This window comes from Euwallacea fornicatus, chromosome 6 (genome assembly GCF_040115645.1).
Source record: "Euwallacea fornicatus isolate EFF26 chromosome 6, ASM4011564v1, whole genome shotgun sequence".
Classification (NCBI taxonomy): domain Eukaryota; kingdom Metazoa; phylum Arthropoda; class Insecta; order Coleoptera; family Curculionidae; genus Euwallacea; species Euwallacea fornicatus.
In genome coordinates this window covers 864,614-880,506 of record NC_089546.1, presented here as the reverse complement: position 1 = coordinate 880,506, position 15,893 = coordinate 864,614, and the positions used below count along the sequence as shown (strand labels likewise).

The 15,893-nt window shown below is 32.6% G+C and overlaps 1 protein-coding gene across 5 annotated transcripts in view; it reads right to left on the bottom strand.

Moving 5' to 3' along the window:
* Window positions 1-1,873: 1,873 nt before the first annotated feature.
* The window catches only part of LOC136339590 (uncharacterized), a 114,115-nt gene continuing 100,095 nt past the window's right edge, over window positions 1,874-15,893 (bottom strand). For 4 of the 5 annotated variants that reach the window (XM_066282966.1, XM_066282965.1, XM_066282968.1 and 1 more), the window contains exons 12-23: window positions 15,167-15,330; window positions 14,147-14,348; window positions 10,281-10,489; window positions 9,948-10,148; window positions 9,744-9,896; window positions 9,516-9,691; window positions 9,175-9,456; window positions 5,687-5,835; window positions 4,809-4,914; window positions 4,486-4,714; window positions 4,164-4,313; window positions 1,874-3,509 (exon numbers count right to left, since the gene is read on the bottom strand). In XM_066282966.1, coding sequence (XP_066139063.1) covers window positions 3,372-3,509; window positions 4,164-4,313; window positions 4,486-4,714; window positions 4,809-4,914; window positions 5,687-5,835; window positions 9,175-9,456; window positions 9,516-9,691; window positions 9,744-9,896; window positions 9,948-10,148; window positions 10,281-10,489; window positions 14,147-14,348; window positions 15,167-15,330 — 2,159 coding nt within the window. In that variant the 3' untranslated portion in view covers window positions 1,874-3,371. The remainder of the gene's footprint in view (window positions 3,510-4,163; window positions 4,314-4,485; window positions 4,715-4,808; window positions 4,915-5,686; window positions 5,836-9,174; window positions 9,457-9,515; window positions 9,692-9,743; window positions 9,897-9,947; window positions 10,149-10,280; window positions 10,490-14,146; window positions 14,349-15,166; window positions 15,331-15,893) is intronic. The other variant, XM_066282967.1, reaches the window with a different exon arrangement.

Here is a 15,893-nt window from a genome sequence, read left to right as displayed (position 1 = left end):
GAAAGTGAAATTTCCTCATTTGCTTCATACAATGTTTTTAATTAACAGGTTGTCCAACTATAAGAAACTGGTATACGCTCTTGAAGAAAAAAAATTACTCAAATGAGGCGCTACTTGTAGGACTAGGATAGACCAATTCGCCCGATTGGTTGTCTAATTAAGGAGATCCAAAAAACGATGCGTGTCAGGAGCCACAAGAACTCGTCCAGGTTCTGGATCCTTCTTTAATTGTTGATACAGAATGTTCAAGATCGTTGGAGAGATGCGCTTTCACAATTACACTCAGAACAATTGCACTCTGAAAGGATCCTACCGACAGCGCCAATATTATTTTTTCGTTAATAAAATTTGTTTTTTTTTTAAATAAACTTGTAAACTTGAAGAATAATATTTATTTGTTTGGAATTCTTAATGATTAACTAGCTCTCTCTCTCGGAACCTGTATTTATATCATTTAAGATGCTGAATTTGCTTAAAGCCTAAATGTAATAGTATCTCGATTACAAATTACTGTGAACTCATCGGAAATGATCATATAATTCCAACATGACACTGACGATGTCGATATTTCAATTAAAAATAAATCAGTTATGATGTTAGATTACAATGAAATCAAGGAAGGTGCAGATAATGCAGACAAATTTATCATGAGTATTCACGTGAAAGAAAAATTCTTCGGTAGTCCTATAGATCATTTATGAATATGCTTAACATTTGAGCATTAAACGCTTTTATTTTATACCTAGAAAAATATTCAAATTGGAAACAGGAAAATCGATCAAGGAGGCGTCTCTTTTTAATCAAGTTAACCATTGATCACGCTTGAAGAAATATGGAAAATAGTGCAAAATGCAAACAAAATAAAGCGAATGTAAGGCAGGCGTTAATTAACTGTGGAATAAACATCGGTGAAGCTTTCACTTCTGCATCTAAATTAGAAACTCAAAGAAAAAGAGGCCGATGTTATCAGTGTCGTCGACAATTGGACAAAAAAGTTAACACTATTTGTGGAGGCTGCAAACAGTTTATTTGTGGAATTCATCGTATAAAGGAAGAAACAGTGTTTTGTTTAAAGTGTGACTTAACTTAATGTAGTTATTTTCTCTTTACATAAACTTTATTTTTTTATATTTAGAACTATGATAATGTTTTGGAACTTAAACTTTATGTATCCTTCTACCAATAGAAGCGTTATTTGTTTTGTTAACACATTACTATGTATTATTATTTTTTTTAGTAAAATAGCAAAACATGATTTATTTAACTGTAAGTATACATATATTTTGAAAAATGGTGGGATCTCTCAAAGACCCCGGTTAAGATTTCACGCGATTTTCATTTGAATGGGGTTGTGAAGGTTAATGAAAAAACTTTGTTCGCATATTATTCTTATTATAGAATCTTCGATTTCTTCCTCAAGTTCACATTCTTCTTTCTATTCATTCCGACATAGTTTTAAATCAGCTAACTGTCTCCATAACATTAAACCACCGTAATACAAATAAAACTACTCCATTTATGTTTTCTTGTTCTATTTTAAGTTATAACGGAAACTGACGAAACAACGTGAAATTGAGAAACAATTCCAATACTTTCATACCTGTACATCATTTGGATTCAGAAAGGTTTTAAAAACAGTCACAGGAACTGTCAATATAATACTTAGCGAAAAACGTATAGAAAGAACGATGAAAAAGGAAAGAAACTTGGGTGGTGCTCCACAGACCCAAAGTTCATTTATATGTAAATAAAAATAAGATAAGCGGCAAAGCAAGAAGCATTTCAGAGAATAATGTAACGACAGAGAATGTGAGAGAAAAACTGCAGGAAGTTGCACAAGTGTTTTAAAATTGTAAAATAAAATATCTTTCAATTTGATTTCGAATTAATTTATTTCATTCTCGACTCTTTGGTTCTCAACTGAGGAAAAATAAAATTGTTTACAAAAAATACATTTTAACGTTACGCAAAATTACCATACTCTTAACGATCATAAAAGAGGAAAACTCAGGGTTATGTGTCTAGCTACATCTACGTATTTGTACAATATATTATTTATAATTCTGAAAGCGTATGCTTAAAAATCACAAAAATCTGTAATAAAACAACTAATATTACATCGAAAAATTGCACGTGAAAGTTAAAACAGCATTATGAAGAGGTGGCTAAATAGGATGAAATCCCATGACTTTTCTATCTATCCACCGGCTTAAAAACATTCAAAACTGCACAGTATTAAAACAAGCTAACCAATTATTGTTGCCTAAACATTTATATAGTTAATAATAATTAATTTGCTAAAATGTAACTATATACTTTGACATATCAGTTATATTCCTTTTACAAAATAACCACACGACATTATACTATTCAGGCAAAAATTTAGAATGTAATTTGATTTTGGTAGTGCCGTCTTACTGAAGTTTCATGCTAAGTTGATGTTTGTTTTATTCTAAATCAGTTATGACTCTGAATTAAACAAATTAACCTTAAAATCGTCAGAGTTTTAACTGATTTATAGCAGTAATGACATTATTTGGTTTCACTTTTGTATTAGTTCTACGTAACGGTATCTCTCTATACAACGATTCAAAGTTATTGTTAACATTGAACATATCTTACATTGACTATTTCTAACGAATTTGATTGGTATATTAATCGATATACTTTGATGACTTGAATATCACTACGCCTTATTAGAGTTTGTTTTAATTGTAACGTTTCTTAAAAGTTCTTAATAAAAGTATTAGCGCCAATTTACCAATATGTTGGCAAAAATTTTGACGGTTTTAACAGTCAAAATGTTGTCAAAATTGCGCTCATTTAAACCAAGAAATTTAAAAGAAAAGGGGCCTTTCCTCAAAGATATAACTTTAGTTAGATAACTTTAATCACATACGTGGAGCAGGAAAAGTTAAAATTATCACAAATTTCTTTACAAATTAAGTTTTAGATGGTATTCTCTGCAATAAAGAAGTATGTATTTACAACAGAGGTATATGTTAGATCTATAAATTCCCTTCAAAGTTGTTACTCCGTGAAAGGCCAATTGATGGGAAGTTTGAGCAAGTTCCGCATTACCAGAAAAGGAAGGATTCATTATTCTCTCCATTTAGTATATCAGTGAATTCTAATAAAGGATTTGCAAATTCATCTAATTCGGTGCCTATACATAGAAATTGCAATAAACAGACCATTCAAGCTTGACCTCTTATGATCCTCACTGTCATCGGTCCAAACGAAAAGTTGTGAAATTCTTATCGCCGCCGAAACTGCACACACACTCACTATATTAGGTAATAATTGGCATCTGGCTACAATGCCTCACTTCTAAGCACAAATATCTAGGTAAGGAGATACAGCTAAAGTTTTCAATTCTCAGCATTGCTTGTTCCACAGTCTTCAGTAGATTTAATCCTTTTTACAACTATACAAACAGGTCCCCGTACGATTCTTAATAAGTCTATTATTTCGTTAGTGTTCAAGTGTTCTACGTTTTCGTCATTCACCTGAAAAAGAGAATATTTTAAATAAGAAAAAAGGCAATTCTTCCATAGTGAGGGTATCTACGACAAAATGCGAGTAAATGGGATTTGCATGATGAATTAATAATTTCCTGAAAGAATATGAACGTTAAAGTTCAGGTTTTTAAAATTAGAACGACGATGCTGAAGAATAAATTCACTAGATTATTCAGATTGCTTTGAATAAGTAATAATTTCGTGTATAAGTTTGTCGGTTGTATGTCGATTCTAATTGTAGCATAAGTTATTTGGTTTCATAATTGTATAGACAGTTTCTATCCGCTAAATTTCTAAATTTGTTACAAAGCCCCCAAAAACCGGTTTCAAGCTTATTAACCCTCATTAATTTATTAAGAAACATTTTATGCTTGTAGGTGTTACCGACTGGAGATGAAAATTAAGCATATTTCTGAGATATTTCACCATAATAACTCTCAATAGTAAGGGTTTTTACTTTAGTGTGATATTTGTAAGAAAGAAATATTGAAGTTCTTTTCACATGATCAAACATATGGACCAGCACTTTACACAAATTCATAAACTTTTTTTTAAACTCAATTTTCTACTTCTTGATGCAACTTTATAATTCTTTTTGTCCAGTTGTTCGTAAAAAAACTTTAAAACCCAATGAAAATCTACCTTAAGAATACGATCTCCAGGCTTAATTCTGCCATCTTTAGCAGCTACCGAGTCAGCATATACGGCGCTCACGTAAGTAACTCCAGCGGCACCTTGAAGGCTAAACCCTAATCGGCTATTCCAGCCCTTGTTCAGTTCTATAGCAAGAATCTGAAAAAAAAAGTTTTTTTGCAGGAAAAATTAGTTGTCATGTGGTATATTATATTTATAACAGCTTCACAAAGAAGTTATAAAATAACGCGTGATCTTTGCCACTCTTTAAATATACAAAGTTTCATGAGCAATTGAGGTGAGATATAAAGATGTTGCTTGGGTAACTCACCTCGAAATCTTCCTTTATAGAACCGATTCTCTCACTTTCAGTCTTATTTTCAGTTTTGTCCGCGTATTTACTAGAGCTAGAGTCTTTTTTTAGAATTCCTTTTTTCCGCTTAATCGTGTCAGTCTCTTCTTTGTGTGTTTGTTGGCTACTCTTGGAAGCGCTTGAACTGCTCCTTCCATCGCTTTCGACGCACGGCGGATGCGCTGATTGGTAAGCTGGATTCTTATGACTGAAATAAGTTTCGTCATTAGTCATTTTCAGAATAATATTCTATCCGTAAAGGGTGTTTTTTCAAAACTATATTCGTACATTTTAACACTTACCTAAATTTTATGGAAGAGTTATCTAAAGGAATATGAGGCATGCTCGCCGGTTCTTTGGGATAATTATCTGCACTGTCTAGTTCTGGAACATTCCCATCCTCAGTTCCTAAATTTCAAATAAAGACAAAAAATTACATCTCTTCAGGCAAGAATAATCAAAAATAGTGAATGTGTTTATTTCAAGGCGGAAATTAAGCGCAAAACATCTAATAAATTTTTAATTACGCAGAAATTACTCAGCCTTGACTGAAATTGGTTTGTAGTATTTGCAGTTATCATTGTAAGCTTTTAAAACTTTCTCAAATGACAATTTCTTATGGAACCAACTAGTAATACCTCTGTTGCATGGTGCTTCAGTCATGTTAACATTCCAAACTGTACACAATCACAATTTATCACACACAACAGAATTATGTTGAGTTAACAAACACCCAATGATATTCTACCAAAAGTATTACAGTCTGACTTTACGTTACATTACATCATCGCGTAAGCGTGATCGATCGATTTGTCTAGTAAATTAATAGAAACCTGATTTCTTTTTTGCCGCAAATTCGACAAGATACTTCAAAACTATTGCAGAGATTAGTTTGAATAGTTTAGTCACGGTTAACTGATGGATAAAAAGATATTCTGGACGATGTCTATGGTGGAAAAACCAATTCACCTTTAAAAATTAGTATTTGGGCTAATTTGTGAAACTTCTTGTAATTGTTTCAAGAACATAATTTTAATGGACATATTTCCATTGAAAATTGCTATTTTCAAGATAACTAAAACTCTATCTTCCAATTCCGTTTCAGAAAGTAAAAAAAATCGCACTAAGATCCCATTAAATTTACTACTAGTCACTAAATCACTATAATTTCCGTACTAACCTAAGGTATAAGTGAGGTTTGGTGCATCCAGAAGCTCTGGATCTAAGTTATTCAGTTCGTAGGCGTTGTGGGCAAGTGAAAAATTGAATTTGGGCTTTCTAGCTGCTACGGGTGTTTGGTTTGGATTGTAGAGATCTAAGGAATTCGGCCTGAAAAAGAATTAAGGATATTGTATGTGATATTGTAAATGGCTTTTGAGAAATTTGCAGCCAACGAGTGCTGATTGCTTCTGGCCTTACAGTTTGATTCAACGATTGATTCAATTGGAGATTCAAAATTGACACCTTCCAACGTAATCTACTTTACTACTTAAAGTCAGCGTTCTACAGCCAAATGTAATTGGTGCAACAAAGTGCTGCAGAGTTGCTGTCCTTTGAATGCACCCATTACGTATCTAGTTAACATGTATTGCAAAATAGGTAAAAAATCTTACATTTTTACATAATCAATGATTATGAAACTAGATAAATTGCGTCCTGTTATTGCAGTTGAAGACTTACAATTAGTTATAGAGCATTAATATATTTTAAAACAATATTAAAGTTGTAGGGGTTAGTTAGTTATAGTTTCAATTTGTTCGTTCGATCGTATTCATGTTGGTCTGCAGAAATTTGATTCATAATATTAAATGTAAGCAGAAATAGTATCGATGGTAAATGATCCATAATAGAACAACGAATAATGAAATAAGAATTATATGCAGAATCAACATTTTATGAATACAAGAAAACTGAGATTTAACATATCCTTCCATCCACAGTAAAATATGTTCATTACTTCATTCTTGAAGGACTCAAAACGAACTTTTCATTATACAACTCGGAAAACTAGTCATTTTCCAATCAGTAAGATTCACTCAACTAAAGACACATCTCTCATATGTTAAAAAGTAACTTCTTTTCTTCTTGTCATAGTAAAAACTGGCAAGATTGCCTTTACCATATTCTTGGCTATTTACCTGAAAATATAACTAAATGACACTTTTTTCCTTTATAAAGTCGATTTTCGCTATAAAAAACTTGCTTAGTACTTGGTAGAGTCTAATAACGAAAAGTTCGACACAAACGAAAATTTTACTCTGTAGAGGTTTAAGTCACTTGTTCGATTATATGATTTCCAATTCGTGTTGAAATTTTATTTAGCTTATGACTTTGCTGCTAATTTTCAACAATAACTCAATATGTCTGAATTAGTTTGGGTTGAACCTGCATCAAGAAAAATCTCTTTCTATTATATCATATAGTTCTATTATATCACCAACTTTACTCGTGGTAGCCTTATTAGTTTGTTTACCTTCTAACGATTAAAAGACTTGATGGGTTTATATTTTGAGAAATATTAGACAAGCTTGGCATTGGACTATTTTGAAAGTTTATATCAATTTCTGTCTCATTTTATAGAATACTTTACGCCTTTTTCCATGGTGAGTAAACTCCTTTTGTTACGATATATTTTTTTTGGAATATTCGAAATAATTCTTGGCCTACTTCCGCACAAAGAAAATTCACTTTTTTGGTAATGGATGTTCCTTACAGTGGTCTCGTAAAATCAAACATTTCCGCTGTACTTTTGGTACATATTTTTTTTGTTGTAGTCATTTAAGTTTGTAGCAAATTTCTTATCTTTGTCGAAGGTGAAAACTTTTATAACAATTTTTGCTTTTTGCTTTCAAGATTTTTTGTTATTAACGAATAACAACTTCGTTATAAAGTTTTGACAATTTTTCTGACACTTTCCAAGTCCAAAAATAGCGGGAATAGTGATATTTTTTCAAAAACTAAAAATTCAACTTCTTAGTTGTGCTTTTTTTGGTAAAGTCGATGACATTTGGAAATATTGAAATTTTCAGGCGATTGTAACTTAGAGTTCGGTATAGTTTTAGACTGGATTCATCTAAGGTTTTAAAGGAAAATTCCATCACAAAATCCTTTTCCATAGTACTGATTGTTTTCTGGAAATACTGAAATTTTTCATCAAAACAAATAAGTACAAAGCAGACTTATGAATTCTAAAAGATTTAAAATTCCATTTCAATATTTTGGCGCTTTTGATAGTACCTACTGACAGATTTTTGGAACTATTGAAATGATTTATCTAAGATGGGCACCTGCTAATCGTTTACTGGAAAAGTAAATAGAACATATTTGAAAACCAAAATCCTGCAGAATTTCTATTTTTTAACATGAAAATTTTCAGTTATTGCAGTTCTACAAATGCAATCTGTAATATTATTCAAAAATTATATGGCTAAAAGCTTATTTTATTATATGAACTTCTTGATGAAAAGTAATCAGATGCTATTTTATAGCCTCAAACTTTCCAAAAGTTGAACTGGAACAAAAGTCAGCATACTGTTTCTTATACGTAAAATTCAGATGCCTTAAAAAATTCTTTTAATCAATAAAGTTTTCTGTTAAGTTTAGTTAGCTGTTAGTTAAGTTAGTTTACTTTTTAAATTTTCTGTGTTTTTTTTTGCGTTCCAAATGAAATTTTCAAAAAGTTTTAATCACATTATGCTATGAAGCCTAGAGACAACGTAATTCTCACCTCTATACATCATATCCGATTATAATAAACTACATTTTGAAACCTTTTAAACTTTGAACTATTCAATATAATTTACATTTTGCAAAATTGCATCACATTAGGAAAGCATAACATACTTCTCTGCAGACTGTTCAATGTTGGCAAATCATCTGGCAAGTCCAATTTAGGAGATGGTCAACATATTATACCTGAAGAAAATTTGTAACATCTACCTCAGGTACCTATAGTCTTGTTTTATCGAGCGTAAAGGAACTTCGTATTACTAGGAATTTTCGAAAACGACAAATTATCCGACAGCACGATGAACATCGTCACAAGGCATCACAAACTCGCCACATGCACGACTATCATAAAGCCCATTCGCATGCAGAACAGTGCAGGTCCCATTATGGAGTCCAATTAGTAACACCATTAAGAAAGCAGACATTTACGATGTGTGTTAGCGTGAGAAAGATATGGAGCCAAGGAATCTTTAACACAGCCACCAGTATCAACTTGAGACCCACAGAGAAGTTGTACAAGTCCGGTGAACCTCCAAAATGTCCAGTGCAAACAGGAAGGTTGTGGGAACATCACCAGTCCCGAGCATGGCATCACCTATGCCAGAGATATATTAAATATCCAATTTTAAAAGTTGACAACAGTCGGAGGGTTCTTGATAATTTCCCATTTGTCAATTTTAAAATGATATTATTTTGCTTCTTATTAGTTTTTGTTAGATATTTTATATATGTATACTAAGTAATAGTAAAACCAACTAGCCTTGCTCGTATTTTACTTGAAATAAGGCTGTTTGAGAAGTTTGTTGTACATTTGTAGCCGTATTAACACAATTACTATTATGCAATGTTTATCTCTAACAGTTTATCTTATTGAAATTAGGTAGTTATTAGCCTTAAACTACTAATAATTATATTAACACCACAAAAAACGATACATACTCGTACCTTGACGGCCTCTCCATATCGTCACTGTCCACAATAAATAAAGAGCTGAATGACTCTTCATCAAAGTTCTTGCATTTCAGCATGCCTTCATGAAATTGTTCCTCAGGGATGATATATTTAGTTCCGGACTCCTGAGAGGCATCACTGGGATGGTTTTGCCTTCGCAGGCGTCTCGGAGAGGAGGTGGGAGATAGGGATCTTCTAGCTGCAACTTGCTGATGGCCTGGAAGCAACTTTCGGACGGCAATGTCATTCAGCATATCTACTGCTTCTTGTCTGTGATATATAGAAATTCAGTTTAATTAACCTGTTGATGTACTGATAAAATTTATTACCTTAAATTGGCTTTCCTTGAAAATGACGTCCGAGGTGTCACTTCTGTAGGACTTAGGGTGGACACGGGGGTTTGAGGTGTGTCCCTGTATAAGCGTAATTTGACTTGGTCTCCACATTGCCTGAGATATTGCACTGCCTGCTCATGAGTCATAGGGTATATTTCTACATCATTCACCTAAACATTTTTCAATTAAAATTCTTGATAACAAAATATTCTGTGGACTTACAGCAATAATTCTATCACCAGCTTTAATGCGTCCATCGGTGAGAGCTGGCTCTCTCACCAAAGCCCTCACATAGTGACCCAATGCACTTTCATCCTCCTTTCGGAGAGTAAAACCCAGGGAGCCTTGGATTTTCGTAAGCGTTACTTCAAATTCCTGAAAATGTTTAATTCAAGTCGATTCTAACTAGTGTTAATACCAATTTACCCCATTGAAATATTCATCTTCCGGCGAGTTACCATAATAATTATTGGAAGATAAGTTTAGGCTATTTGGCGGCTCCCTTCGGGTAGGAGGAGGAGGAGGAACTTCAGAGACAGGACTCACACAATTAAGCACGTCAGGAGGTGGCCTGCACACTTTTAACTCCACTTGATTGGTAGCCGTTCGAAGCACTTCCAGAGCTTCCTATAATGAAGAAAATACTTTAAAGATATAAAAAAAAAACGTACTATATGATTTTTCCCTGACAATGATGAAGAAGAATTAGATTTTCATAGGACTGTCTCTTGGATTCATTTAATTAATAAGATTACTTACATAATTTGTTAAACCAGTCAGTGGAACCCCATTGGCTTCCAATAGCAAATCACCAACATTCAAAACCCCACAAGTCGATGCTGGTTGATGGGGAAAAAGCCTTTTTATCCGCACTAATCCGGGCCATGACCCGCCACTTTCTATGCCCCCAGTCACACTTAGGCCTAACCCCCTGGAGCCTTTGGTCAGCTTTACCGTGAAGGTACTTTCTAGAATAAAAGTTTAGAAGAAATTAAATAGTTAAACTACAAAATGTATAAAAGGAGATATGACAGAATTAATGATGAAATGATGAGATATGGATATAAGTAACTCTAACCAAGACCTCTAAGCAATAGAAACTTTGAGCTAATGATAAAAAATTTATGTAAACCGAGATCATAAAGATTTTATGGAAGCTTTCTTTGCAATTCTCGTTTGCCTGTGTCGATGGCATATTATAGTCAAACTTATAAGCGAAACAAGCAAAGGAATAGTAATGAGATATACCATTTAAAATGAAAATGTTGCAATGGTTCATGAAGACCAATTTACATTTTTCTATGGACATCAAAGAAGAATAATATGTGTACACATATATGAAAAAGAAAGTGATAGGTAAGGCATCTTATGATTCGTCACATAAAATACTCTCAAAACTTTTACTTATTTCTTTTATTATTATTATATTTTACTTTACTTTATATTCAAAGAGGTCATAAGCTACTTTTGGTTAGAAATTAATAAAATTTATCATAATTTTAATATTTTTTAGATGATAAAAATCACCATAGAAATTATCTTCTGGGTTTTCAATTATATCAAGTTTTCCTGATCTTGAAATCTTCATTTTAGTAAGTTTAATTCCTATGTATCCAACAGCGATATAAATATTTTTTTGAATAATCTGATGAAACCGATTACGAATGAGAAACTACCATCGCTTTGAGACCATGCAATCAGAATCTAAATATTCGGAAATCAAGAATTCCAACTTCTCAATTAAGTAATTCATCATCTTTGCCGTTAACCAAGGATTAAAGAGTACCTTCAAAACTTAGAAGTCAAAAATTATGCATTTCGCACTGAAGAGGTCAGAAATAATCAATTGCAGAAGTCGCAAATTCAAGGAACGTCTGAAATACGAGAGAAATTTCAAAATGTATAAAGTTAATCAATAAGGATTCCATGTACAGTTCGAATATTCCAAATGGCATTCCCTGAAGAAGAAGCTTACTAGGGAAGCAATGATGGAAACATTGAGAAAATTCTAAAAACTAGAAGTGAAAACATGCTAGAGGTAGCTAAGAAGAAATTAAGACATATTTGCAGTCTGAAACAAAACTCCTCACCATTTGTTAAAAAAATTGAAACGGAAGGAAATAAACCAACATAAGATAAAATAAATCGAATTAAAAAAGAAACTTAAGATTTGGAGCCTACTTAAGTTACAAGGGAGCTTAAAAATCTTTCAGATATATGGAATAGGAATTTGATAATTTATACTGAAATCATTAATCTAAATTCTCATCGTTCAAGACCTCACTTCATTTAGTATCTTACCGATTAAAAATTTCAGCTCGGAAGTGAATAATTAATTTACCACTTAATCGAGGTCTCGTGAGATGCCAATTCTCCGATCCTCAGCTCTCTGAGGAGATGCTCATGGGAAATAACGTAGGACATATTTCGAAAAATCACAGATAAAAATCACTAGAATTTTTCGCATATGGCAAAGCTTTTAACAATTTACAAAGTTCACTCTGAAAAGGGACATCTAACGAATTTTTCAATAATTTATAAAGTTTTTATTTCCGGAGTGAAAGAAATCATTCTTAGAATTCATCATTGACCAAAAATTCATGAAGAGAAAGTTGGGAGAATGAGAATTAGAAATGAGGAAAACTTTAATTTATCCATACTGTATATCTCAGAAATTCATCATTGTCAAACAGAAAGAGGTATTCTATATAAAAGTGTCCGTACAAAATACGCTCCCTAAGCTTTTGCTTAAGCGTCTTCGCCTATTTGGAGTTCCAAACGTACGTATTAAGCAGTTAAAATAAAGGAACACTGAATGTGGTAACTTATAAACAGGATGATGTAAATTTTTTAATTTCAATATTACTTAAATAGCTGAATAAATAACAGAATTTAGTTTTTTTAATATGTGTTTCCTGGATATATATTTTCAAGACGATATATGCACGGTTTTCGAAGAGACTTTTTTCTATACCAGGTGCCCCACCGAGAACTCCCATTAGACGTTTTGTGAAATATATAAATACGAAGTTACCCAAATTTAGCGGTTTTGTGAGAACTTTGGAGCGACTTCATCTAAAATATTTTAAATGACGTCACTCTTCTGGTTGTACCGGAAGTCAATTCTTGCCTGTTTATTTGGAATGGAACACTCTGTATATTATTGCATTGTTGGATTCTACATTTAATTTTAAATACAAATTTATTAATATGTTAACTTTCTTAGAATTAATAATTTTCAAGATGTATGCAGTTGGGCATTGAAAGTGGCAGATGTAGATGTCTGCCGAATTGCAAATTGTTAATATGCGGAAAGTATTTTGTTACTCTTATTGTCACAACACTGTAGAAGGTACATACTTTAGTATGCTGCCAAGCTTTGCTTAATATTTTCTATAGATTGTTCATAAAAATAGAGCCAACATAGACATAAAAAAAATGCTGAAAATTAAAACAAAACTAATGGAAACATGAAACTACTTTGAAAAATAACGTATGTTCATATTTAATTACTGATGATAAAGTTGTATAGGTTTTGAGTAATTTCGTTTTATAAGTTAATGCAAGGATAGCACATCCCCAATTTCAAGCTAGCGTTTGAATGGTATCCATCAACTTCGATAATTTTCCATTATCGACAACTGTCAGTTAATTGTATTTTTAGAATTTGTCGAGAAATTCTATGTTTCTAATAACCACCATCACGAAACTCTAATATATTTGGAACAACCTGTGAGGAATTTTATGAGCAGTTCCCAATGGAATAGGTCTACTCACCAATCAATTAATCTAGACTGAAGAGTGAATTGAACAGAGTTTTGGGGGAATTTAGAAAATTTCAAATACTATAAATTGAGAAAACACGGGTTGAAATAATTCCTTGGAGAAATGTGGAGCCGAGTCCAAAACTTCCAGTAAACTTATAAATTTAACAATTCGAAAACTTATGAAAGGAGAAGAATTGAATATGAAAGCCGCAACTATGAAAGAACGTTAATAAGTAAAATAATAAGGACTTAAGAGCGTACGACAATATGGGATAATTACAATTTTTCTATTAAATAGTGAAGATAAAGAGTGGTTCAAAGATCAAATTTACTTAATCCCCAATGACCTTACCATAATAATTTAATTGGAGCCAAGATCTATGGAATCCTAAGAAATTATCTATGTTTAAGACACCCTTAAGATTAATCTGGCAGTGTCTGATATAGATTATTTATTTTGATTGTGCAAAACTGATGATCAAAATCATTTTATTCGTGGAAAATACTTTATATAAACAAGACCTTAACAGGTACTGATTAACATACTTTCGTACGGTCTGACTGAGGAGGAAAAAGAAAATTTTTCAGATTCTATTTGAAAGCTCATATTTCAAAATAATATTGGTACTTTCCTCAAGAAATCACATCTCTATTAGATACTGAAAACTCTTATAAGAAGAAGCTCAAACCTAACGATGACAAAAATGATTTCATACTCTATGAAACATGTGAACGAACTAATGGCGTGTGTACAAGAAGAACGTCTTTTCTCAACCCAAATTGTTTAACAACCAATCTATTAGGTGATCTACATAAGAATAATTAAAATATCATTGCATTAGTGAATTAAATATTTACCGGATGTAATGAAAGGGTAGCACGAATGTGCCTCTAAATGGTGATGGCACTGCTCCATGTCGTGATCCGGCAGTGGGGGCGGATATTCTTCTTCAGGTGATCTCTCCGAACCGTATCCTTGGTCTTGTAGCTGAGATGTCTGTCCATCCGAGAATTTCCAGTGCAGGGGAGCTCCATCACCCAACGGAGGAAGTCTTTCACTCTAAATTGAAATTCAGAGATAATATTTTGACTTAAGTAATTCGCATTTTAATCTTTAATAAATAAGAGGTACTTGAGAAAGTAAAAAGGGATTAGGCTGTTAATAATTTCGACGTTTTACCCCTTCATATAAAGTGTTACCATACGACGATTCAATTGCAGTCTTAGTTATTGTCGACACACCTGAGAGATTACTTGGCCCATTGATAATGTTCACCGCAGATGTAGACAGATAAATATTCCCGGGACCATGATTTCGAAGTCCAGAAAACAATAGAATAGAGTTTGGCCGACCGTGAAAATCCTCAACTTCTAGTGCAACACCAAGATTCTAACGTCACAAGCAAATTTAAATGAGACAAATCCAAGATAAAGGCGTCAGATTGAAAAACAATTTTAAAAATTTTAACACTAAGTTTAAAAGCAAACTACATCACTGGCCTTTCTGGAATACCAAAAACGGTCAGTTTTCTTAAAACGCAGAAAGATCGTCATAAAATTCAATAAAAAGCCAGGGTTGCAATGAGATCCTTAAAAAACTCAAAGCCCTAACTTAAATTATTACCGGTTTTAATATTTAAAAAAATATATTGCTCGAAGAGATAAAAAGGGATTAGCTTTTTAATAATTTGGGCGTCATACCCTTTATAAAAGCTGTGTGTAATTTTAGCTGCAAGCTCAGGTGTTTGGTAGAAAATTAATACCCCTGTTGATTTTCGAAAGACGCGGGTTTTTATGAAAATCTCAAAGAAAGGTTTTTAATTTGTCACAACTCCTACAATAAGGCGAGCAAGATTTCATTGATAAAATTGGACTTACATCATCCAACTGACTTCGATGATCATCTTCATAATTATTGGTACTTGTTGATCCTCTCTCGTCTAAATAACTCGGTAAACTTCCGCCACTTCCTTTTCCACTCCCGTCTCCTTGGTGCCTCCCTTTTCCGTTGCAGATACTTCCGCTAGATTGGGACCTTCTTCCTAAAAAATTTTAATATCAAAATTATAATTATCCTTAAAACAATTTAAAAAAACGGAGTGCGATTTATTTCATAATTCGCGAGAAGAAAGTCGAGACATTGGCGTCCGCAGGGCTCGTCAATTATGCATTTTTTAGAGCCCTCGAGGGAGGCTTAAGAGCCTTTTGTGAAAGCTACCGGAAGAAGGATATAATAATTATTATTACAAGATATGCGGCTAAACTGAAGGGGTTTATTTTTGTTCCGTGTCTTGGGAAATAGCCATCTCCAGTTTAATTCTATTAAAATGTTCAGTTTTATTATTTAGTCATATAGAAATTTTCAGCTTGTAATTATATGTATTAACTAATTTATATTATTATTATTTAGTAAATTATTAAAAGTCAATTGACAGAATTGGTCCGCAAATATTGCCATTACACCGAATAAATACATAATGAGATCAAAATGTATTTTAACAATAATAATTAGTTTTATCAATTGCACTTAACAAATCATACCTTTCCTATCACTGTAATTAAATAATCTGCATCCTATAACCAAATTACTAAACTATTATTGATC